The 26340-nt window shown below is 36.1% G+C and overlaps 1 protein-coding gene across 2 annotated transcripts in view; it reads left to right on the top strand.

The window, feature by feature from the left end:
- RP1 (RP1 axonemal microtubule associated) overlaps positions 1 to 26340 on the top strand; it is a 167713-nt gene that overhangs the window by 67197 nt on the left and 74176 nt on the right. For both annotated transcript variants that reach the window (XR_014943384.1, XM_085539559.1), the window contains exons 26-32: positions 2692 to 2917; positions 11495 to 11649; positions 12269 to 12347; positions 17065 to 17146; positions 19235 to 19290; positions 19445 to 19477; positions 25047 to 25216. Coding sequence is in view for 1 of the 2 variants with exons in the window: in XM_085539559.1 (XP_085395685.1) it covers positions 2692 to 2917; positions 11495 to 11649; positions 12269 to 12347; positions 17065 to 17146; positions 19235 to 19290; positions 19445 to 19477; positions 25047 to 25216 (801 nt within the window). In the remaining variant the exon portion in view is untranslated. The remainder of the gene's footprint in view (positions 1 to 2691; positions 2918 to 11494; positions 11650 to 12268; positions 12348 to 17064; positions 17147 to 19234; positions 19291 to 19444; positions 19478 to 25046; positions 25217 to 26340) is intronic.

The raw sequence follows: 26340 nt of genomic DNA, 5'->3' as shown, positions 1-26340 counted from the left end.
TGGATATCACAGTGAAGAAAATGTTAATGGAATGTTAAGTTTCAGAGGACTTAGAACTTACGTGTACATTCCAAAAATCTCATAATTTGAGAATTTAAGAGAAAAGGATGCCTTGTTCTCTTCCTTCCTGTAGTCACAAGCAAACATACTTTTGGCTTGGCATTTTGGATGAAATTCACACTTAGCACATGGTCATAACTTCATTAATATAGTTGCACTGTGTCCTCTTTCAGAGCATCAATGCTACAGAGAGATAGGAATTACAGAAAAGGCACAAACACAGGAATGTTTAGAGATGCTAAACAGGAAGTTTGTGAATGCAGTCGAACTGCAACTAGGAGCATCTTCTGGAAAACTGTACCTGTCAACTGGGCTTTTTGTTCTGTAACGGTTTTTCTGTAAACCCTCTGTCAGTTTTGGTGGATTACTGTGTTAATTCTCCAGTAGCATGAAGTCCTTGCATGGTGATGAATGTTATTTTACTTTTCCCTCTCTTTATATCTCAAATCATTATTATTATTATTTTTTCCTTTGGTCAGTTGACACATCTTCTTATTTTTGTGAGCTTTCTTCTCTGCTGTTGTACCAGTAGTTTGTCAAACATCTACAACAGCCCATCTTAGATTTCTCTCAAGAAAAAGAAAAAAAAAAAAAAAAGTTTGTTAGCATAATAGATTAAACAAAATTAATATAATTGAGGAAAATATAGCTTTATGGCTTCGCTTCTCAGCTGGCCCACACAGTGCCCTCTGAATCTATATAGGCATGTTTTTTTTTATCACTAATGTTTCAGTTTGTTTCATAGCTAAATGAATGACTAAATGCTTCAGAAGACAAAAGAGGCTCTTTGAGAGTTGCTAAGAGTCATCATAATGAAGACTGTATGCAAATATGCCTCTGAGGCTCCTCTTTCAGCAAGGGCTATGCCAGAATTTCATCATGAGCATGAGATTTCAATTTTTCTTTCACTAAATTGCCTATAAAAACACAAACAATAGTCAGTGCCTCAGTATCATGGGAGTATCGCTTCTGGTTTTTCCAATACTACATTTCATTCAATTTTCAATAAAGGGGAAGAATTCTAATATATTGTTGTAAGGCAACCTTAGTAGTCACTTACCCACTTCAGCGGGTTATTGTAGCAAATTAGCCTTCATCTTGGCTACATGTTTGATTAGCTTCAGAGAGCCTTCATCTGGTCTTGTAACTTTGCTGCATTAGAAGCATGTTTTTAATGTGTATGGTTTCCTTACAACAGATATACACTCCGTTATTGAGTATGATAAAGGTGATCCCCTTTAACATACTATTTTAATGTAGGAAGACTTGCTACTTTATCCATAAGTGTGACTATTCTAAATTTATAGCATTAGCACAGGTGTCTTGATACTGTCATACAAGATTGAATTGTGCCAGGTTTATTTCAGGGAAACAAGGAAATGATGATCAACTAAGAATACAAGAATCTTTTTTGTGATGATTCTCATGGGCAAGAAATGTCAGAGTGGCATCTCTGTGTGACACTGCACATGAAAGCTTTTCAAAAAGAGTGAAGGATATATCTCTAGTGGGATATATCTCTAGTGTCCCTGTGCTCCCCAGCCTCACTGAGCTGAACCATATGAACCAAAGAGAAAACACTGACTTACACTGTTGCTTTAAAAAAACAAACATCAAAGAGGAAACTCTCATTCTGGGTCAGACATTAATACTGCCTTCCAGAGGATAGACAGAGAACTTTCAAACTCAAAACTTAATTCATAAAAATTAATTCATCATTCTTGATTATTCTGACTGTTGGAGTAATGCTGGTGTCTGTTATCTGCTTGTCTGTCTGTGTCCTTCCTTTACCCATGCTCCTCCCCAATTTCTTTTTAATGTCAAACAGTAGCAAATAATAGGCAAAATAAACTTCTTTTTTTTTTTTTTTTTAATTTTTATTTTCCCCTTCCGTGATTATTTTCCACTTTCTATGTGCTTTAAAAAACATCAGTGAAATGAGAACAGTTAACCTTGCTTTTGTGCTTAGGTTCTTGCCATCAGCACTGCTCAAAAAAACTTCTGCAGACCAAAACAAAGCAGTTCTTATTTTAGGGCTTCAATATTCAATGTGACATAGCCATGTTTTATTGTTTAAATTTGCTGCACTCTGGCGTCAGCACTTACAGAAACAGTTAACCCTGACACCAATACTCGTAAACACAGAAGACAAAGGGAAAAGTGTGCCACAGTAGACTGATAAGTGGTAGGAATAGTTAATGGAGCTGTGCTCACAATAATTCTGTGGACTGTAAAATATATCATTGATTGCAGCATTTACAGTAAACAGAAGGTATTTCTGTTTATTAAATTTTTTGTATAGAACTAGAAGCTTTCATTACCACGCTACCAAAAGGATTCTGTCAAGAGATCTTAAAAGGAACTGAATTGTTTGAGCCCTTTTGTCACTTCAAATAATGCAGTAATCAAATCAATTAAATTATTCTTAGACTACTTCATGTGCTTTTGCTTGATTGCTCTCACATTCATTGTATATTAAAGCATCATTTTCTGAAGAAAATAACTTTAGTTACACATTAGCAGCACACTAAGCTTGCATGCCCAGTGTAAGAAGGGCTGTTAAAAGATAATAGAATTAATTTAAAAAATCTGTTTTTTTGTTTGTTTGTTTGTTTGTTTTTCTTGTTACAGATTAATCTCAGGGATCTTGGGCAGCTATATAAAATCCGCATTGGCCATGACAACACTGGTAATGATCCCAGCTGGTACCTGGAGGAAATCAGACTTGAAAGACTGTCACCTCTTTCTCAAGAAGAGATTTGTCTGCCCATAGAGTGCTGGCTTGCAGAAGACAAGGGTGAAGGTGATACATGGAGAGAAGTGGCAATAAGAAACCCTACAAAGGAAATTTTGCCAAGTACGTGCTCAGTACATTAGATTATGTGTTCACTAGCCTCATTCTGTGAGTACATGACAGCTTCTCATATTTCTTCCAGGGAACATTGTTGAAAAGTTAGCATAACCATGAAACAAACCCTTCCATTACAAGATGCTTTCTGGTTCGAAAGAAATGGAAAGTGATCACCCTGCCCCATTCCCTCCCTTCTCACCACCAGAATAATAGCAATGGCTGGGATATCTTACTCCTCTTAGCATTCTTGGTGTGTTAAAGTGCTCCTAAATCACTGACAAATGCTTCTCTTCAGAGTAACTAGCCTATTTACATAAGGCAGGAAATTAAGGTGTACTAAGGTATGTACTGTCATCTAGCATCACGTTCCTTTTAGTAAGCTCAATATAATCCTTTCTTGCATTGCAAAATATATTCTGTACCAAGAATCAGTGATCTGAATCATCACATGCACATTTTCAAATCAAACTGAAGTCACAGCCATTAAAATAGAAATGGCTGGCTACAGAGAGGCACTTCTGTGAACTGAAAGTTTATCCACAGCTTCATTGCACTCCGCTTTCTTCAAGCAAAGCAGTAAATAGCCCATCGTATAAAGTTATTATTCAACTAGTCCTTGCCTTCTACAGAGGAATAGGCAGTGTAATCATTTAGCACAATATTTTTTTATGGAATGCTTTTGAAATTAACAGAATGACAATGCAGTTGGTAGAAAATACCACAATAGTGGTAAGCCTTGCAGAGATAAGTGCTATCGTTTAGGTAAACTGTTTTTGAAATTAAGTAGTGACCATTGCAAGGATTCAGTGGCTCAGCATAAAAGTGGATCGTCATGTATGTAGTGTGTGAGATAAAGTCATTTCAGAGGAAAATATCTAACAAGCGGAAAATCTTAAAGGAATATAATTCTCTGGTTAGGCAGTAAGGGCTGGTGATGTTTAAATGTTTTCATGGGCTTCAAGGTCAAAGATGGCTACTGATCCTTGTTAAAGATGCCAAAAGATACTGAGATACAAATACATCAGCTCACCTTTCCCTTCTGCTCTTCTTTTATAACTATTCTACGGAGCATTTAGTGACTTTAATAGGAAATTTCTGAAACCAAGAGTGATCAGGATGAGCAGGGCCCTATGGTGTGTATACCACAATACATGCAGTTTATTACAGTGACATAAAAGTCTATGCAGCTCCAGTAGAAAAATAATGGAAAAGTCACTTAAGTTATATAATCCATTAGTTCAACATGATGAAAGGCGCAAAGTCAGGTCAGTGCTGTCAAAGTCTAGGAATACTTTTAAAACAGCAAATTTATTTAGTCTTTCTAATCATTCAATTACTGCTTCTTTTATTGCTTTAGCAAAAACATTAACTTCATTAAAATATTTGCCACAAGATTGTATGCAAAGACATATTAGAAAGGATTTAGAAATTTCTTGAACTTGTAAGGTTTACAAATTACTTATTGATTTCAGGCACGTTTAAATTGAATATCAATGTAAACTCAGCAAGTCCTCCCAAGGATTTCCTATTTAGTTTCTACAGAACAAGCAAATGAAATACTATCCATCTGCATTTCCCATTTAAAAGTTAATTGCCTTACAAGTACTGGGCAAACCACATCAAGTCATTTTCTCCAGCAGAACAAATGATATACTACTTATTGCTTAATGATAATCTGATATGATTTAGTAATTTATGTCCCGTACTTTCAAATCAATTTAGTATCTTCTAGTAGTAGTACATTTACTTAACTATGAAAATCTTGTACTAAAAATTTTAAATAAAATTAATACAAGTTTAGCTCAGAAGGCACTCTTTTTTTTCTCTCTTAAATTTACTGTTCTTTAATGTGTTATTACTCAGCTTATTCCTTAGAAGAAAGTGTAATTTTTCCCTTATCTTTTTTTTTTTCTCTGCTTCAACCAACCAAACTCTACCACCTACCCTACAAGATCCCAAAACTATGGTGCTGATTTTTGATTCCTTGTATTTTATTTTTTTTCCCCCTAATTTCTTCAAATTCTCATCTACTTTGAGATTCTGAGAGCTTTTCTTTAACTGTCTGGAGTGTGCTGTTGAACCACATGATCCCCGAAGGTCTACTCCATCATAATTCTTTTGGTTATTTCTCCTCCTACTCTCACTTTTTCTAGCAGTTCCAGACATTGTTTTTGGCTTACCAAACTAACCAAAAATTGTTCAACAGTTTTCCAAGTTATGGGCATTGGAATTTGGTCATCATATCCAGAACTCGGTAAACAGCTTAAGTGTCACTCTATGAAAATAAGTTGAAAGCTTTATATGGGATACTTTGGGCTTAGCTTTATAGCATCATGGAAACAGAGCATTGTTAAGTGAATCCTTGCATCCTATATTTTACCCAACACTCAGCAGTCTGAAAAATGCTCTGGCACTGACTCATTGTCATGGGTTTCACACAGGGACACTTGGGCTGAGGCTGTCCTGGGACAGCCCTGAGAGGGTATCAGATAGGGTGTCAGTTTGTCTGAGTCCTTAATAGGGGTTCTCACCTGCCCCTGTGCTTGTGTAGATGGGCTAAGCCTGAGAGAAGCCAGAGTACGGTGCTTTTTGGGGTCCTACTGCCTGCGTTCCTCTGTGTGTATGCAGATGGCCCTTACACACAACCTAACATGAAGAATTAACTGTCTTCAGATAGGGCTGAACTTCTGATGTAAGGGGATGCAAGACCTTTTGAGTTTTCTTACTGTTTATGTGACTATAAACTTCAAATGGGAATCTTTGCCTAACTGAAAGAATACTGTACTGATTTGAAACAAAAGATAAGTATTGAGGCTGAGGCAGGAAAAAATCCAGCTTAGAAGATTTAGAGTAATTTTCCACTTAGGGAAATATGCATGCAAATACAGAAAGAGGTTAGGATGTGCTGACTGCCTCAAATAGTACAAAAGATGACCAAAGCAAATAGTAATGATTCAGGCATTATCTCTACAAAATTTGTATCCATGTTTAATCATTCAGGAGGCACTGACTACTTATATAAATAGCCAAGCTTCTCTTTCCTATTGTAAAACTGATTTGTAAATGTGCTTATTTCAAAGTCGAAATGCTCTGAAGAATATTATCTTCTCTGCGCTCCTCAAGATAAAATTGCAGGGGCCATGAAATTCTGACAAGAGTTCAGAATTTTTCTTCTGTTAAGTCACTTTATGTGCATCACATGGCTTGCTAGTTTTCTTTTTCTTCTTTTTCTTCTTTCCTCTGAAGCAGCTGATCTACAGTGGTGGAAGCTAAATAACTGACTAGGGAAATCTGATCACTGGTCTACTTGGGTAGTTTGATAATCTACGTCTGAAATACTGCTTTATTTTTGTGGCTGTTATTTGAGGCTGTGGCACTGCAGTATTACAGCTAACAGCTCATTGCATACATTACCCCACCTGTGACACCCCCACCCAGCACCAGAGATGTGCTGTAGCTGTTGTGCAAAAGCCCAAGACTGTGACCGGGAGGGTAAATGTCTGAGGCGAGAGACTCCAAAGACCTTTTTCCCTTCTTCCTCCTGCTCAAATGCCAGGTAAAGGAAAACAACACTGGCATATTTTCTCATCCACAAAACTTGAGAATAACTTTTGTTCAAACAAAAAGTTTCAATTTGCATTTCTCCTGTGCTGCCATGAGCAGCTTCTGAAAAGTCCACTCATGGTTCTTACAGCTACAATGAATAGATAACACCAGACCCTTTTCCTACACATATTTTACATTTATATACCTAAGTACTGAGGCTAAACACGAAAAGACCTTATTCACGTGCAAGGATCTAGTTTGAATTTCCAGTGCTAGACCCTTAGGATAATTACATCTATTAAATCACTCAAAATTTTCCATGTATGTTTTTTACAGTATTGCTCTAAATACTATGCGTAAATGAAAGCTTATATTAGAAACTCTGAATCTGTAATTGAAAAGTCTTCAGTTGATAGGATTTTTGTATTTATAACTCCTCAAACAGTCTGTGCTTCCTGGGGAAGACAGTACCTCACAAACACTATCAGCCATTAAGAATTTGTACCCTTTTAGACTTAATACTGAGCCAATCCATATTTTACCCTTCTGTCATGGCAAAATGCCGAATATTATTTCTGCAGATCAGGTGGCGAGTACTAAATGATAAAATCCTATGACAGAGATTCAGTCTTTCTGTTAAATGAATCAAAGTAAAATGATAATTTCATTAAAGCAAGAATACCATAGGGAACCAGGGAGCCTGGAGCAGTACTGTGTTGCAGTGTCTTGGATCACCAGTCTTAGATGAGGACTGGATAGAAAAAGTCCTACAATTTTAACATTGTATAGCAATTACTGTCTCTCTATGTTTTGTGTTCTTTGGCCAGTTTGTCTGTTTGTGCTGGCACACTGACAGGACTGGATTCGTGCAGTGAAGCAGTAGGTGTTAAAAACTCAGTGAGCTAAGAAATCAGTAGTCCTACCATGAGCTTTGAAGGGGAAATAAGTTTGGGCTCATTCTGACTGCCAGTTTCTGGCTAGATCATCTTAATACCTTTCCTGGAATGTATCCTCTGGTTTAGTTTCATCCAAAAATAATCTATTGTTTTGCTCTAAAATCAGCAAGCAAGAAAGAAATAAGGTAGGCCAACCAGGGAATTCAGTTTCTTGATTCAAATTAGTGTGCTCTTGTAAGCACACCAGTGTCATTGGGCTCAGCTGCAATGTGGAGGAAACCTATTTAATGTATGAATAACATGATAGTTCTATATACCTGAAATTCCTCTACTCTTAAATGGAATTCTAAATTAATGACTCCTTTATTAAAATTACTCTGGAAAGAACTAACAGTGGGTCAGTAACCTGTACTAAGTCAAAAGACAAATATTTCTGCCATGAAAGCTTTTCTGCTATTCTTACTAATAAATTCTTCTTCAATCCTACTATGATTATTATTTTCTCATCTCAAAACATATCAAAATATTTATTTAGTCTTTAATGCTGAACAAATTTTGTTGCTTGTGACTGAATTCTGTACATTGCTTATTCATAAGAAAACGAGAGATATATTCTGTGCTTACAGGTTGGGTGTCAAACTAACTCTTGCCATTGGTGAATGGTTAGAAATATACCTTATCTTCTACACTGGAAACACTGATTCAGGGTTCTTTAATTTGCATTTTGTTGCCCTCATGTGCCCTTAGTTCACATTTTTTTTCATGACCGCAGAAACAGGACATCCTTTCTTCCTCACTTTTGTCCAGGTAGTTCATGTTCATGAAAATGTTATCAGTAGAAGCCAGAAGCTGGAGTTGGAAAATAACAAAACACCAGAGGTCTCAAGATAATATCTCAAGCAGTAGCAGTAGTGTGTTCTTCCAGACTAAGAGACTATAGATTTGGAATTTATACACTGACTGTTCAGTAACTCTTATACACCTTTTGATGTTAAGCACCTGTGCCATTTTTAAGCGAGGTTGTTATACTGATTTGGTGTCTGTCTTTTGTACAACCATTCAGAAGCTCACCACCTCCATCTGAAAACATTTATTTCTCTTCTTTCTACTTTTTCATCTACACATCCATGTCTCAGAGTTTTCTGTTTGATTATTAAGCCTGTCTTAATCAACCATTTTAGGAATTTATAAATCTCAATCTCTTACTTTCCAAAAGGTCACTTTATTTTCTAGTGAGGGCTACCTGAGATTTCTTCCAGCCATTCTGTGTTAATTAATCCTCTTACATCTTTTATCAAAGTTATTGCATTTTTCAGGTTGTTCTATCACTCTGATGTGCCCTGCATTAGACTGAGCTGCCTAAGAGCGATTCTCTGAATGCTGAAACAGTATTTCATGGCTTCTGTTCAATAGTTTCCTATTTTCAACATTTTTTTTCTTTCTTTTGCCTATTTTTTTCCATCTTTATATATATATATATATTTTGCCATCTCAGTTTTCTGTTGATGTAGTTTCATTAAATCAGTAGCATATAGTAAAATGAAAATGCTGCTGCAGAGGAGAGGAACAGTCCATAGAGCTGTAATTCTTAAAGCTGTGTGATTCCTTGTTCTTACTACTGTAAAGCATGTCTCTATTTCAGATATTGCAGCAGTGGGGGCCTTAGAGTAGATCAGTTTCTCAAAGGAAATGAAACCAAATACAAAGGCTGAACATACTTTCTAAGGTCTTGTTTTACCACACACACACAACAAATAATGAACAGAAAACTACAAACAAGCAAATTTCACATATGGTGTCTTGCTATTTCAGCAGTGTATTCAACTGATAGGTTTGTTCTCCAGACTTGGTTGTATCTGTCTCAAGTGTTCATCAAACAGCTGGTCTGCCTTGCCTTAACCTGCTACATAGTGACATGTACTGTCATTATATTTAAGCAATTCCTAGCTCAGCAGCCATTAACACAAACATCTTTTGTAGATATTCTGCAATGTAGAGGAACTACTTGACAGCTTGAAAAAATTGCATCTGGTCGAGTTACTCTGTACCTACATTGCCATTTGCAGAGAAAATACTTAACCTGTGCAATCTATTCATTGAAAGCTTATCTTATGTCCAAACGGTTTTCTGTAGTGGCATGTGCAGGACATTTTTGGAGAACATTTTCCATGCCTTTTATTTGGCAACTGTGAGGGTTTTTTTTCCTTTGAAACTGAGTTTCCTATAAAATATGTTGGTACATACAAGCAAGCTAAGGTAAAGGAGCATTTCATTTATTATACTAATACAGCAGCTTAATTCATAGAGCATAGTTAATTTATATTAAAAACATCAAAGTATAATCTGGTCTTTTTGTTAAGGAGGTTCTTTTCAAAATAATACAGATTGTATAGCCTAAATAAATGCCAGATCTAACATTCTCCAGATGGTGAGAGAAGTATAGATGCAAAGAAAATGGAAAATATTTTTCAGTTTTTTACGTTTCAACATGTACATGTTTTCTACTTCAGACTGAATTATTTAGGCTTGTGGCAATGGAATGTGCTTGATTAGATCATTATCATCTCTCTGGTTACCAGAGAGAAGCACAGAGCTACAAAAGGATCTGTCATTTATTTAGCTCCTAATATCTTTGTGTTGTGTTCTAATTGTCTCTTCTGTTCTCGTATTTCCTGTACTTAATCCATTTGATTTGGTGTCCCTCCAGAAAGGAAGGAAAAAACACACACACGTTTATATTCCCTTCTAATAATCATTTATTCTTAAAATTGCCTTCACTATGCTTTAAAATAGTAGTTACCAATATGGAAATTTTACAGTTTTGATCATGGGAATTACTTGTAGGTGTATACACAAAGATACCAATCTTTGTGTATAAACAGTCATAGCACAGTCAAGCTTTCCTTAGCTAAGCCCTTTCTTAGCTCCCACTGATATTTTCCTTTTTCAGAATGACAATGTAAGAAAGTAAAAGCATGAAGGAGACCTCATGCTGATCCATAGTGCCTTCCTCCACAGGTCGTCCAGCTCTATTATTAAAATGGATGGCAATACTGAATATAATTTTTAGGTTTTCTTTTGGAAATGTGATCTCTCACCTTCCTCACTCCCTGAAAAGAATTTGTCCCATTCACGATTAGTGTGGCTCTTTGCTTTCTAGAATGTGTCCTTTCATTGCATATTGTCACCCATTGTCCTCTGTCCTTTGAATAATGTCTTACTTGTCTAGTATTCTTCTGTTATTAAACTAATGATGATAAAATGTTATGAGTACTCAGCATCACCTTTGAGCACTGTGTGTTGCTTCAGGTACCTCAATGTAAGAAGGACATAAAGCTATTAAAGAGCCACTAGAGGAGGGCTGTGAACATGCAGAAGGGTCTAGAGGTTGAGGTGTATGACAAGCATCTGAGCATCCTGGGTTTGCTCAGCACAGAGCAGAGGAGCTGAGGAGCAACCTGATGGCAGCTGCAGCTCCTCACAGGGAGTGGAGGGGCAGCGCTGAGCTCTGCTCTGTGTGACAGTGACAGGGCCAGAGGAGCATGGAGCTGGGGGTCAGGGACAGGGTCTGCACCAGAGAGCTGATGAAACATTCAAACACAAGGTGGGTGTCCACCTTTTATAGACAAGGAAATCCATTCATCCACCATTGCATGTGAGGTGGAAATCTAAAATTACTGAGGTTCATGATTACTATTCTTGTTATTAAATCATATTAAGGTTATGCATCACAAAATTCTGTTTTTCACAAATCTGGAAGTTGACAATGTCTTGGTACCACTGAAATGTAGCTTTTGTCTGAGACCACGTTTAAGGAACAGGTCTTCAGACAACTTGACAAGAATGATTTTGCAAATTATGTCCAGAAATCATGAATGAGAGAAGAAAATGGAGCACAAGAGAACTTTTACTTGATAGACTGCTTTGAATGGATGGACTGCTATACTCAGCATAAATGCAAAGTTTAGTTTTTTCAGGTTTTTCGTGTGCCAAGAGTGATGAGGTTTGAACCTACAAGGGTCAGACACATGGATAACTGTTACTACTTCCAAACTTGTGCCCTTCTGGCCAAATTTTGATGAGATAGCTTTTATATCTTGTGTAAACTATAAGGATAATTTCAAGCTTTTTCTTCTTCTAGTGCTTGTGTATGAGATCCATGTACACACAGGTGCTAAACTTGGTGCTGAATCAGATTTTAATGTTTATATCAATCTTATTGGGACAAGAGGAGATGCTGGCAAAAGGAAGCTCCATAGATCTAAGAACAATAATGTAAAGTTTCAACATGGACAGGTAAAGTAAAATCAATGCTACTTGTGATCAGTAAAAGTAGATTATGGCTTGGAAACTGTTTCTTTGTCATGCATAAACATCTTTTTACTTATTTTAATATAAGTAGCTTGCTGCTTTCTTGTATATTTTCTTTATTCAAAGTTAAATACAGAATTACATAATGTGAATAATATTTATCTCTTGATTTTGGAATAATTATTTTATGAAAGCACTGGATAGTAGAATTTATGTAGTACTGATCATTTCTATTAGACATACAGATAAAATAGTAAAAATACCACTTTTGTTATCCTGAGCAGATCATTATGAACCTCTAACCAATCTCTAAATCCTTATTCCCAAGAATTTTTCCAGTCTTGGTGAGGCAGAAAGAACTATAAAGATGACCAGAATATTCTTTGCATTTAATCACTGTGTCATGCCAAAGGAATCAAGTGCTGTTCTGTGGAGTATCTTTTAAGGTGCTCCTCACCTTGGAAAATTTTCTTACATTTGCCCTGTCTGGCCAAGACCATTATAAGGAACCCATATTTGTTTTGCAAAAGGAAAAAATATAACTATACTCTTACAATGGTAGCTGTGGTTATGACCTTTTTATTTTCCTTCTTTGCTTCCACAGATGGATATTTTCCTCATAAAGGCTGTCTCACTTGGAGACTTGGAGAAAGTTCTGATTAGCTGTGATGGAGCTCGTCCAGGTAGGATTTAACTTCCTAGAGGCCAATCTCTTTTCAAGTCCTTTTTAAACGTAACACATGTTATTTATATTGCATCCTTCATTCAGAATGGGACAGAAGGTCTTACTGTGATAAAAAGTCTTCCTGCAGAGCAATCACAGTGATGGGATGGTGAAAACAGTGGTAATGGTCAGTAAAGAGGAAACAGATTTAATGTCAAATAATCCACTCTGTTTTCAAGTTTATTTATAACAGAACTCCATTCATTTGCATACAAAAAAAAATCACGAAAATGTTGCTTACGAAAGTGAAATAATCTTTCATTACACAGAGTAAATACCACAGGGAATAGAAATAAAGATGTTCAACATCTGCTTTACTACCAATCAAATTTTGAATAGCTATAGCCTTATTTCTTTGCTACTTTTGGTAATGGGAGAAGAATTTGTTATTAATTTAATCAGTGTAAGTCAGTATAGACCTGCTCCAGTATGTGGCATTGCATTCATCTTGTTGTGTTTTCAGCAAAAAGAATTTTGCATTGAGAATAATTTTTTATATAGGCCCAATAAGTTGCACATTGAAGAGAAGGCTGGTATTTAAAAGCATTGGCGATGTAAGTACTGCAAATATGTTTGCAGGTTAGAGACACTTTTCATAGAATCACAGAATGACCTGGGTTGAAAAGGACTTCAAAGATTGTTTAGTTTCAACCCTCTTGCTGTGGGTAGGGTCGCCAACCACCAGACCAGGCTTCCCAGAGCCACATCCAGCCTGGCCTTGAATGCCTCCAGGGATGGGGCATCCACAACTTCCTTGGGCAACCTGTTCCAATGTGTCACCACCCTCTGTGTGAAAAACTTCCTCTTAATATCTAACCTAAATCTCCCTTGTCTCAGTTTAAAACCATTCCCCTTTTAAGTCATTTCCTCCTTTTAAAAATACAGAAATGTTTTTAAAGCTCCTCAAGGCCACATTCGATACTAGGTCAGGAAAAGACCTTCACTCTCTCCTAAAACGACCTCAGGCAATGCCCAGTGTAGTGACTGTACTATCCAAGGCACAGAGCAGACTTTTGCCTATTACATAATTAATTACCATTAGTGTTTGCCTTTGGTGTAGGGTCTAAGTCTGATTCTCAAATCTTTGTAATTCTCTAGGTTTTACTGTCTTCAGTAACACAAAAGCTTGTACCCGAGAATTTCGTACTCTATAAAGCTAGTACATAACAGAAAAATCAGTGTGAGAGTTTACCTTCACTACCTTTCCCCAGTACACATCATATATTCTCCATCTCTTCCCTCACTTCTCCCACAGTAGGCATCATAGCTATCTCACAGGATCAATATTACAAATCTAGATTTCAAATGGATTTCAAAATCTCTCTAATTGAAGAGTGATCTAAACAGAAACATGGGTTTAATTCCCTATTTGTTAACATCTATGCCTAGGTAATAAAATTGTTTGTACTCAGTACAGACAGATCTCACAAGTTTTTATTTTGTCCCATACTAACCTGAAATAAGCCTGAGGTGACTGGAAGTGAGGTAAGGCAATGGATGAGAGCTAGAATACTCTGGTAATTCAGGAGAGAGGCCATCTGCAGAAACAGTCATTTGTGGATGAGAATAAGGAATAAATGTTCCTTTAGAGATGGGGCTATCAACTGCTCTAATCATATCACCTGCTTGAATGATAGGGCAGAAGGTCTTTAGTCTTAATTTGGGAACTATCCTGGAATAATCATGAAATATTTGCCTTCTTTAGGGTAGAAGAGACCGCTGTATGGTTTAGGATCAGGGTCATAGTAATTTTTTGCAGGTTCCTTTGCATGGCTGGCAAATGTTCTTGTAATCATCTGGTCTATGTGCCTTTGGGAACATAGCTTTCACAGTGTCAGAGTATTTGGACCCTATGACAATGCAGTGTCCCTTCTGTAAAGTCTACTGGAAGGCTCCTAGACTACAAGGCATAAATCTCTAATAGCTGCAGTGACTGAATAAAGACAAGGAACTTTATGTTACACAATAAGGCTCTGATGTTGACTGAGCATGAGTCACTAGATCATGTCTTATTTGCTGAAAGATTTATCTCCTTCCATACATTTCCATATATTTGTACTCTTAGTGCCTTTTCTTCTTTCAAAGAGACCGATCTATCTGTTGCTTGTGAATCTTGGCCAGGCCAGTATGTTATTTCCAATGAGAGAACATCCGAGATGATAGACGAAGCTTTCTGAGGGTCCTAATATGCCATGGGTCTGAATCACGAACTGCAGTTCTGCTCTATGCATTTACCCTTTGCATGAAATGGAGATGGCTGACTTCTAGGGACTTCCAGACCTGGGTGCAGCCAGGAAGGCACAGTGTATGGACAGCTGTTTGCTTCTGACCAAAATATCCCTCATGCTGTTCTGTTACAGTATGCTAACAAATAATGGTATGACTCAGGCAATAACTTGTGAAACAAATGATAAGTTGTGAGCAGTGTAGACACAGTGAAAACGTGGTATGTGAAAACAGCTTTCAAGAGCTATACCAGTCACTAGGTTGGTTATTGGAAGTGGTCTAAAAGAAGAGAATGTATGTGGCAGTTGTTACCACTGTCCTGTTATTAGCAAGACTGTTCATATTCCGATGGCCAGCCCCATTAGTCCAGAAAGGGACTCAGCACTCACACAGGCATAAACAGGACCAATGCCCTCAGCCCATTCCCTTCTCCAACTGATCAGAATGGCAGTCTGTAAATATAACCATTCTTTATCTATTTGTATATGGGGCACCTAGTAGCTGGTCCTAGACACTCAGTCTGCTCAGTAATGGCTCTGAATTCTCACTCTCTCCTCAGCTGCTGGCATCTGGGCCACCCAGACCCTGAGGCCCAAATACCCAATCCAGCTGCAGGTAGAGATTCAGATCTCCAAGCACACACAGCCATCTCACTAGATCCATGGACTCTGGTCCCTCTAGTAAATAGAAGCACACCTTGACACACACATGTCTCTCAGGCAGTACCTTACACTCATCAGTCTTGCTGTCAGTTAGCACAGACTTCCTGGTTCCCAGAAGGTCATTAATTCACATCTCTGGTTTCCAGGCCACTTCACCTACTCTCTGGATAGTCCATCTTGATGTTTGTGAGATAACACACCCTGACCTACAAGTGCTCACTCCTTCATTTAGAGATACCACATGAACCCCTGTGACCTGTTGTGTGAATTTGCTGCTGCTGAGACCTACACATATGCATGGGATAGGCTTCTTTCTTGGGGTCCTCTGATAAGTCTGATACTTCTGTAGCAGAAGTGAGAAGAGATGAGCCTTTGATCACATAGAATCATGGAGTCATAGAATCATTTGTAATGATGATCTTTAAGAGAAACCAACACTGTATGATTCTAAACATGTACGCTGTAGATTCAGAAGTCTGAAACAGAATATGGAAAAGAAAGGGGAAACTGATAGAATAACAAGATTATTAATAATTTTCTTGCACAGTTTTTTCTGTGTTTGCTAATATATGCTTTTTATCAATGAAAATTATAAACACTTTGCTTGCCAGTCCTATATTTTTCTTTATCTGGCAGAGATAAAGCTCTGTGAAAAAGAAAACAAACAAGCAAGCAGACAAAACCAAGACTGGAACAATGCCCTATAAATTAATGGGAAATGCTATTTCTTTAGTAAAATCAAGTTCTTAAACATTTTTTCCAATCAATGTAGTAGGCCAGTAGCAGTCATACCTCAGTCTTACTCTTATGCTGATGAAAGTATTTATTACTTGAAAAATAGACTGGTTTTGCTTTTCTCTATTTAAATTACTAATATTTACAGTTTTCATACAACTTAAGTGCGTTAAAACTTACAAAGCTTTACTGGTAAAAGTCACTTTTCTGACCTATTTAATTATGATATTTAATATTTAAAAAAAAAAAGAGAGAGTATTCTGTAAATAAGGCACTTTCCTCTTTTTAGAGGACTAAAATGAACAAAAGTATACCCTTGAAATATAGACTTCTAAAATGGAAATTTGAAAAGCTTTTTGAGGAGGCTTGCCACATATTCAGTAGAACACCTTCTGTTTGCTTTTAGCATGTTTCTTTATATCAGAATTGTTAATCAAATGCTCATGCAGACTTATGTATATTTTGACTTTGTAGTTTATGCAAATGAATGTATACTGTAAAATCTAAGGCATATAATTTTCAGAAGCTAAGTAGGAATACATGCAAATGGGAACAGTAGATATGATCAATCTTTTAATTAATACTGTTATGTAGAGTAACTTCACTCACAAAGGACCAAATAATGTAGCAGTCACACAGATCTCATATAGCTGCATAAGCAGATTTGTCCTAACATCCTTGTACCTGATCACAAGGAATAAGAAGATGTAGGCTGGGATGTGAATGGTGTTGGCAGGTCACAGATGTATGCATATGCTTGTCTCCAAGCAAAAAAAGAATCCCACCCCCCCCCTAAAATTACAACAGAGCAAGAGGGAGAAAAGTCAACATAGTAGATCTTGCAATAGGCAGAGTACAGTAGAGCTTTCATTGTGTTAATTCACTCATTTAGTTGAACTCTGTCCTAACAGGAAGAGTTCTTCAGATGAGAAATATCATCTAATCCATTTTTTCCCTGTATTATTATTATTATTATTATTATTATTATTATTATTATTATTATTATAAAAAGTACATTATTTCAGATGATAAACCTTTGTTATTTCAACACAGGTAAGGGATGGTTCTTGGAAAAGATCGTCATTAACTATAAAGAAGGAAAGGAAGGGAAAGAGGTTGTATTTCCTTGTAACAGGTATGTCATTTGTGGCGAAACAGAATTAGTTCATTATACTCTTGGCAACCTGGGGGAAAATTCTTCGGAACAGGCATGCACACACCTATATATATGATGAATGCCTTGGGGTTTCTCAAAGGACTAGGAATGCAAAATTTTGCTGGTGAAGCCAAAATTTGCTGGATTGGTATGGGAAGGAGGATGCAGAGGACTCACTAAAGCAAAAAAGCCCAAAACAGGCAAAAAGGTGCATTAATATTTACTTTATCTCAATTATACCAGGCCACATGAAATTAACTGAGGTTTCAGTTTTTGCCTTTATAAAAACTATTATGTGAAAAGATTTAGATGTATTGATTTTGGTCAGTGCATCTCTCTCGGTTGCTTAAAACCTTGTACGCATTGCACAAATCTTTAGGAAGCCTTTAACTTCCCTCCTAGAGAAGAGCTAAAACATTTCCTTTCATTTAATAAATCTCTATTTCTGTATATTACTATGTGTAGAATTTTGCTGTCATGTGCAAGATTGGAAAATGACTGACTCTCAGTTCTAACAATTACTAAATAGCCTGTTCTTCTAAATATTTTATTACCTGAGCCAAATGCAACCTGAACTCTTAGCTGCTGTCATTGTGTTGAATCACATGACTAAAATAGAAAAAAATATATTAAATAGGCCAGCCTAAAAAAGTAAGAATTTGTATGCATTACCTCTGCATCTGTGTAGTTAATACAGTAGGAAGCATGGTAAAATTATAATTTAGATCTCGCTATTTCTGGCATATATGTTTTCCAGGAATTGTGAGCTTAGGCTACACAGCTGAAATGATTTCCATGTTATTTTGGGAACTGTACATTATAGTTGTGAAAGTCTTCAGCAGTTCAAGACAGATGCCTCTTTAAGAGTGCTTCATGTTTACAAAATAATACCATAAAGCAACAGTTTCTGTTTGCAGAGTTCCTAGAAATTATTAGCTAATAAATATTTACTCGTGTTGACTATTGTTCTAATGATCAGGTTCTTGTCTTTGGTTTTCTTTTTGGTAGGCATTGAAGATGGCTTTTGGAAGGAGTCAATGAGGCAATTGTTTCCTTAATGTCAGGGAGATTTTATAAGACTTAGCTTAATAAACATATGAGCACATCAGAGCTGTATAAAGCTGCCATGTCAAAAGGGAATCATTAAGCTCTTAGGAAACAATAAGATTATTAAATATAGAACTAAAGGAATGTGTTTGTGCGATGTAAGTGTGCCACCAAGGTGTCAAAATTTGCTTTCTACTTTTAGAAAATGCACGTAGTCTTTTTTTTTTTTCTTCTTAGGATTGAATGTGGAAAGAGTTTACAAAAGTTAATTGAGCTATTTAGTGCAACTGTAGTTGAAATACAGTGGAGTCCAGTCTTCATGCATTACATATTTATTCACAGTTTTTACATACAAGAAATGAAATGTATTGTGGATCTTTGGGTTTAAACAAAGACCACATCTATATGGACCAAATATAATAAAAAATGATAATGAGCACATACTTTTTATTTTAAAAAATAAGATGTTATTGGCTGTGAAATGTTATTATATGAGTAAGAGTGACAACTGAAAGCATGTGGAGGAGTTCTTGCAGGTAAATAGTTTTACAGGGTAGCTCCTTAAATTCATCCGTATGAAAGAAAAGGAGTAATAAAAGAGAAATTCAGTTCATTGCTGCATATCTGTATCTATATAAAATTCCAGACCTGGTTTTATGTATCATTTTAAGTACAATGAATCTAACTCACCTCTGCAGGTGGTACTTGAATGTACAATTGAATGTCTGATACTGAAAATGCTTATTATGTAATATAGTGTATTTCATCCAAGGCACTATATTTCTTCAACAAACTGTTATGAAATTTCCAATTTTTTGCTGAGAGCAGAGTAAGGTGGATTCTCCCAATACAAATAATGTTAACTCTGATGAATGTGTACAAGAAAATTAGGTTTAGGAGGTATTTTAAAGGCATAATTTGATAGAAAAGGAAGAGAAAGTAATTGTCTGATTACTGTCTGGTAATCCTCAATACTGATAGTTGTTATTAATCTCATTCTTTTTATCTATACAATGAAAGGTGGTTAGATGAATATCAAGATGATGGAAAAACTGTGAGGGAGCTAACTGCTGAAAGTGAGTATTTTGTTACTATTGTTATTGTATTATAACAATAGAGCGTTATTCACTTCCTAGTTAATACTGAAGATCCTTTTAGAATATAATTGTCACATATGAAGACAAGTGATAACTAAGCTTGCTCACATAACTTTTTCTGCTAATGTTTTAGAAGCTGGAAATCCAGAGAAAGCATTCCCTAAAGGTAAGGACTGTTTTCTACAATGTTGTCTTCGCTATTTGAATTCAATCTCCAAATCAGTAGTAAGTAGCAAATATATGAGCAAGTTACCTCATAGTGTAAGTAAACTATCAACTGTGAGAGAAAAAGAATACAAACTGGCTAACAATGATCTGTAGCAATGACAAACTCTTTATAATTAATTGAGGAAAATATGTTGCTCATAAACCATTTCTGTTTTCTTCACATTTTTAATATTCTGTCCTGAAATCAGCCAAGAACTTCTCTGAGAAAAAAAGATTAGTGTTACTTTGTATATCCTAATGCCACTGTCATGTAAAACATACATAGGGTTCATCTAGCAATCATCAGTTTGCTGAGAAAATGTCTTGTGATGTGATTGTGCAAGCATTACTGGGTCAAACTTGATCAGGATACTCTCAAAGTAGCCATAAATAAAAAATATTACACTTCAAATGTTTGAGTGAAGAAAGTAGTTGACTAAATCTGCTTGGATAAATACGTAGACTTTAATAAAAAACTACCCACTTAGTCGTCTGTCGATATACCTACAAAAACAGTCTCATCACTGTAATGTGTTAAGAGCTCCCAAGTGTTCAGAACGTGAGATAAAATCTCAGTGTTCCTCTCAAATCAGAAAAAAAGAAACAGAATACAAATTTCTTTATTAACATTTAACTATAAATGCATATTCTGTATAACTGTGTCTGAGTATGGGAGAGAGTAAACAAAGTAATGTTTACATTTAGCTCTGAAAACAATGGCTTGCCTTCTGTAGCATGAGTTCTGATCTCTCCATCTAATTATTGCTTCAGTGAAAATATAATCATTTGCATTCAATCAAACAGTTTAGCCAACACTTTTATTGTTCCATGGCAAGATCACTTTTTTTTACAAAAGGAGGCTGATTAATTCAGGTAAATAAAGATTTTCCCACAGAGAGATTTGATTGTCACAAGACAATTTGGAATTGGATTCTACATTCTACTCAACACACACTTCTGAAATGCAGCCACAATATCTATTTCACCTTATGTTCATAAAATAGACTATATTGTAGTATTTTAGTAGTTTTTTCCAGTGCATCTTTACTTTCTACAACAAGCAGACAGAGATGAAAAGACTGCTTAGAGCTTGTGCATGTTAGTAACAATAAGACATAGTATGTTGATTGTTAGGAGGTTATTCTTAATTAGTTTGGGAAATGTCACACTGTTAAGATGTCCAGGAGGACCTAGAGGATGTGTTCTGGTTTATTAGAATGGAATCAAAGGTTCTGAATAATGAAGATATAAAGAAGAGAATTTTTAGAGAGTCTTCTGTTAAATAGCCATGCATCAGCGTAGCTTGAGCTTCTTTTTAGTCATTTTTCTTTACCTTGAAGCTCATTCCAGCGAGGAACTTAGATAAATGAAAGATTGTGCTATTTGTGCATTATGTCAAAGAGATGATGAACTAGGCTGACCTCAGGATAGGTTACTTTTAAATTGTTTTTTCTTAATGATGATGCCATAAATATTGCAAGTGAAAAGAATGAGGTTTTTAGGATGATAACAAATATGCGAGGTTTGAAGAGCTGTCTTGCATTCAGTTCTGTATGCGCGGTACTAGTACTGATCTGAGAAAATTCTAGAGGTACAGTTTAGAAGAGAAAGCAATTGCCTCAAATTTCAGCATCTGCAGCACTGATGAACTCATATTGCAGAGAATATAACAGTGATAAGCAGTCCCACTTACAGTGGAAGTACAAACATTCTGTTTGAATAGTAGGCAAATAGCAGTGTTAATGCTAGGAAGCCAAATGTTTTATGCATTCCTGTGGTCATATAGTGTATAAGCTGCCCTCTGCAAGTGGGTTTCAAGCAAAGTCACAAAAAATTGATTGGCACAATCCAATGTTGTTTGGTGATTTCCAGGAACAGTGATTAATATGCTTAGGTCAGATCTAAAGCAAAGAAAGGTTACAAAATCAAAGACTTACTAAATCATTCTGAGGGTCACAAATCTCTTTCTCTTTGAAGAAGGTTAATAAGCTAATAACTAGCTAGTCAAGGAAGAGAGTTTGAAAGTTGTGATTACTGAGCAGTTCTTTTTCACCCAGGCTCCCGTTATACCAGTCTTAATTAAACATTTATTCCAGATCCTTGTGAATGCCTCTGGTGGCTACGGATTCTGATGAGATATAGAAAGCACATATCAAATAGCAACAGTTGTACATCTGTAGATTATCAAGACAAATCAGGTAGAGGAAGTGATTTCTTCAACCTCTGGTGACTTCCTCATGCATGTCTGAGGCAAGAGAAATAAGACAGAAAAGATCACATTGGTAGAGAAGATGGATAGCTGCTTTCAGCTCTCCAATGAAATTATTTTGAAAGATAATGAATCTTTTATCACTCTCTAGAAGTTTCCTTCATTGTGGGGAAATTTTGCTGCTGTTTCCTTATGTTTTCTCTTTTCTTCTTCAAAATAAGTAGATTGTTATTATAAGACAAGGAAAAAAAATTCTCTCAAAGCAAAATTACAGATATTGTATATCTCAGTGTTGCCTATCGTATTATCAGTTAAGCTGTGCTGAGTTGCTGTAGTGTGGTTTGCACAGTGTTCTGTAGTACTGTGATCTTTTGTGACTGGTGTATAAAATACAACAAATAGTTCAACATCATTGAACACAGTTCAGTTAACAGGTACGTCTAGGTTAGATTTTTTTATGCTGGGAAAAGTTGTTGGTATTAAGGTACTCAGAAAATTCATAAGAAAGCAGAAAATAGGGAGTAAATTTTTGCACAAGAGCCTTTGTTTTCAAATTATTCCCTACTTTGAAAGTTTATGCTACTGGAGTAAGAATAAACACAGAATTCCTAAACTGCAGGCAGATTTGTCCTGCCTCACTTGAGTAAAAAAGAACATATTAATGTGCCCTAAGAACAGTGGTAGCAATCCTTTAACAATACATAAATTTTCAATATTTCAAAAGCAGAAATAACCTTACTTGTCCAGTTTTCTGAATTGTATGATAAAATGTTGTCTTTATATTTCTCCTTGCCCAATTTGTTGTGTGTAGAAGTCGCTACAGGTTTGGTTTTCACAGTTCGATTGAAATAATTTTTCAAGATCCAAAACAGTGATTAAAAGAATCTCTGGGAAGTTATTATTATGATTGATCCCATGTAATGTTTTTAAAGTCAACAAATGCTTCTAATGTATCTTTGGATACATCTGTATGGAATGAAATGAGGTCTTTACTCATATTATTTCAAAAGAGAAAAATTTGGAATTTCTTTCACTGAAGTCTGTTCCCAATCCATTGCTCATTTTCAAACTGGTGTCTCAAAGAAAGGGTCTATGGATATGCACATAAGCTGAAAGTAAAAAAAAATGCAAACTAAAACTAATCAATCTGAAGGGAAGCTAATGCTGTTCAGTGGTATCAGGGAAAATTTATCTTTTTTGTGTGACCGTGCATACCGAATACAGAAGATGACATGCTGAGATATCTTATTTTTAGAAGTTACTAAGGAGTTTAGTATTTCCTGGAAAGAGATATAGAAGTCATTGAACCCAGTAGGTGTTTGCAATCAGTCTCCTGTCTTGTGTAGCCATTCTTATCAGTTTCTCTCTAAGAGAATATAACATACAGAAAACTTTTTTACTCCAGTATGAGCAGGTTAAATGAATTTTCTGAACTGAGAAAATGTCAGTCTGGGTTAACTCTGTTACCAAGCTGGAGAAGCACTCAAAGCAAATGGAGGAGTACAAGCAGTCACAGATGCTAAAAGGCTTTAAATCTGTTAACTACTGATTTATTTCCTGGAAAAATCCCAGCTGGTGTCTTAGCCTTGCTTCTGAAATAATAATTAAGAACACAATCATGGATATTAGTTACCATAAATCACCTTGCCTGAAATACCTTCTCTGTGCATGCTGCCTCTTGGAGCAGAAAACATGGGGGAATGTATCTTTGCTTTCTCTTCACTTAGGGCTTGCTTTCTCCTAAAGCAGAAGAGAAAATAAAGGAGTAAAGGCTCTCTTGCAAAACATCAATGCAAAATTATCTTCATTTCCCTTCTGCCACGTTCCAGGGAAATCCTACAAAATGGTACATGAGTGGATGTGATGTTCAGGGCTATGTTGGGAGTCTTTGTAAAAATTGGATCTGCTCATAAACAGAGAGTGCTCAGGAACAGTAGAAACTCAAACAATGCTTGACTTCACCAAGTGTGACACCCTGAAGGCTACCACATGCCAACCTGGCACAGGGAGATAAAATTCAAAGCTGGCATATATATCAAACAACAAACGTTCCTCATTAGGCAAAATCTGTGTCTTCTGTAATACTACCTCTGACTCATTCTTGGAACTGACCTCAAAAAAAGAGTTCAGATGGAAGGACCCTTTCCATTACTGTTTTACTCAGCAGTCTCATTGCAAGATGTATATTTGCCTACTGTTTTGTAGCTGAGCTCAGAAGAGGCAGGAAGCAGTCAGATGAAATGAGAAAAAAGCTTTCATAGCAAGGGGGAGAGCAGTCTTAGCTAAAGAAGACAAAGTAAAAATCAAAGGAAGAATCCTAAGTCAAGAAAACCAGAGAAATTTTTCACTCAATCTTCACCTCCAGACAGGTGGAGAAAAAAAAAAAAAAAAGAAAAAAAAAGAGGTATGAAGAAAACCAACCACATAATGCTCTAAGAAAGAGAATCACATACATACAATTTAATTCTGAACTTAACTATGAGTTATTTTGTCTGCACATTGCAATGTAGGCTTACTCATAGTCATGAAATAGTTCTATCTCACTGGCAAATTATCTTATTGTCACACTATTAGTCACAGTCTGAACATGGGTTTTTGATTTCCTTCCACTAAGTTCTCTTTGCCATGCAGGATCAAGAGCTTTGTTATTTATTTATTTATTTATTTTAATTCAGGGCAAGATTTCCAGTGAACTAGTCCAACAGTAAATAGTATTCTGTAGCTTCTGAGTTGCTTTCTATACTTTCAAATGTTGCTACTAATATATATAATCTATCAATAATATCTGAAAGGCTTCACCCATGAATTAATGTCAGTAAAAACACTTCAGAATTCCCTAGATTTTGAGGTCAGCCCTAATGAATGATTTGATCTGACACAAGCACATTAAACGTGATCAAGGTTATTAAAGTAGTTTAATTTTCACTATTTGAGCAGCTGTGTATTAGCCAGCAGTTGTTGCAAGTAAATCGCATAAAATTTCATATGAACACTCTAAGTATCCAAACTTAATAAATGAATTACCGCAATTTAAACAATTAATTTGTCCTAAGGAATACAAGAACCTACCCAAAGATTTATTTACTTGCTTTCTTTGGATTCTGCTTGTATACCCATTTGTAATGTTGGTACCCATTAGTACTGTTTTTTTTGTTTGTTTTCTTGTAAAGTCTTAGTTAACTTATAATTATTGTCAAGAGAATGCATGCCTGTCCATTTTTATAATGGCTATCTTTAAATTCTTTGTAGCAAGATTAACAGTGGCTTACATTTCTCTCTTCTACTGATACTAACAAGTTGCTGTTTCTATGTTGTTCAGCACAACAGTGGAGAGTGCAGGTGACAACAGGTGGAGATTCCCCAGAGCCACAGGACTGCAAAAGGGCCCTTGTGATTTATGGCTCAAAGGGCAAAAGTGATGAGCTACTGCTTTCACCACAAGACCCAGGACATGTATGTTTTCTACCAAGAGCAACAGATGAATTCATTGTAAGTCATAATATATTTATACAGTGCTACACTATATTTATACAGTACAACTTTGTACATTACTACAGTCCTATATTTATAATGACACTCCTTTCCAGCCCAAAGATATATATTTATGGAATACAAGCTTGGTTGCTGCAAATAACATATTCATTGTCAAAGATGGAATGATGTAACTTTGCATCTTGGGTCATCTTCTGCTTCTTAACCTGTTCTACCACAGGCAGCTGCAGTATTCTCTTTGAATTTTCAGTATTTATTAGGGAGATAAATTGTTCCTTTCATGTCATTTATTGCATTCACTAGCTCATCTTGTGTGTTGTTTTGTTTTTAATTCTCTAAAGAATCCTGAGTTCCAGTTTATACAAAACCATTTTGCAATTATTTGAGAAAGAAGGATTATACATTATTCCCGGGGGACATAAGTGGCTTTTTCTTTCCTTCATTTCAGTCTTTATAAAACAGTCCCCACTCTTCTCCCAAATGCCTCCGTCTTTCAGGCAGTGAGTTTTCCTGGAAAATCATAGCATACCAAAGTGCAATGAACCCTGAGGCAACAGCATATACTTGTCCAGTATTAAAATCAACCTCAACACAGTCTTGACTACCTTTGCACCTCACACACGTCCTGCTGCTTTGAGAGCATTCAGCTGAGGCATCTCTTTAATGTTCAAATTCTGTCCTGGATTGCTAGGCTACATCACTGCAAATTCTGTTCATTGGCCTGAAGCTTCTAGCTCCTAGTTAGCCAGATGAGAGAACTAGCTTGTAGTTTTATAAAGCTCAGAAATGCTTTTCAATGTCTGCAATAAACATTCTGAAAACAATGACAAAGCTACATTTAGAAGATGTTGTGAAATCTTCCTCAGAATGAGCAGATCCAGGCTGATTTGTTTTTTTGAATTTAAATAACAAGCTAAAGCAATTTAGAAATTTTACAGAGAGTAAATGAAAAGATAAATAGCACTTGTTAAAGACAAGAAAGCTATTGCATAGCAGAAAGCAAAAAATTCGCTGAACAACAAAAGCAGCTTCACCAGCTATTGGTGCAGACTGGGGTCAATAGAAGCAGTTTGTCCATGAAGGTATCCTACCATCTGGCTGAGTTTTGGAAAGCATCACTG

This window comes from Coturnix japonica, chromosome 2 (genome assembly GCF_054131305.1).
Source record: "Coturnix japonica strain WE chromosome 2, WE-NBRP24, whole genome shotgun sequence".
NCBI classification, from domain to species: domain Eukaryota; kingdom Metazoa; phylum Chordata; class Aves; order Galliformes; family Phasianidae; genus Coturnix; species Coturnix japonica.
The sequence above is the reverse complement of the archived record's forward strand: the minus strand, read 5'-3'. Positions and strand labels throughout refer to the sequence as shown.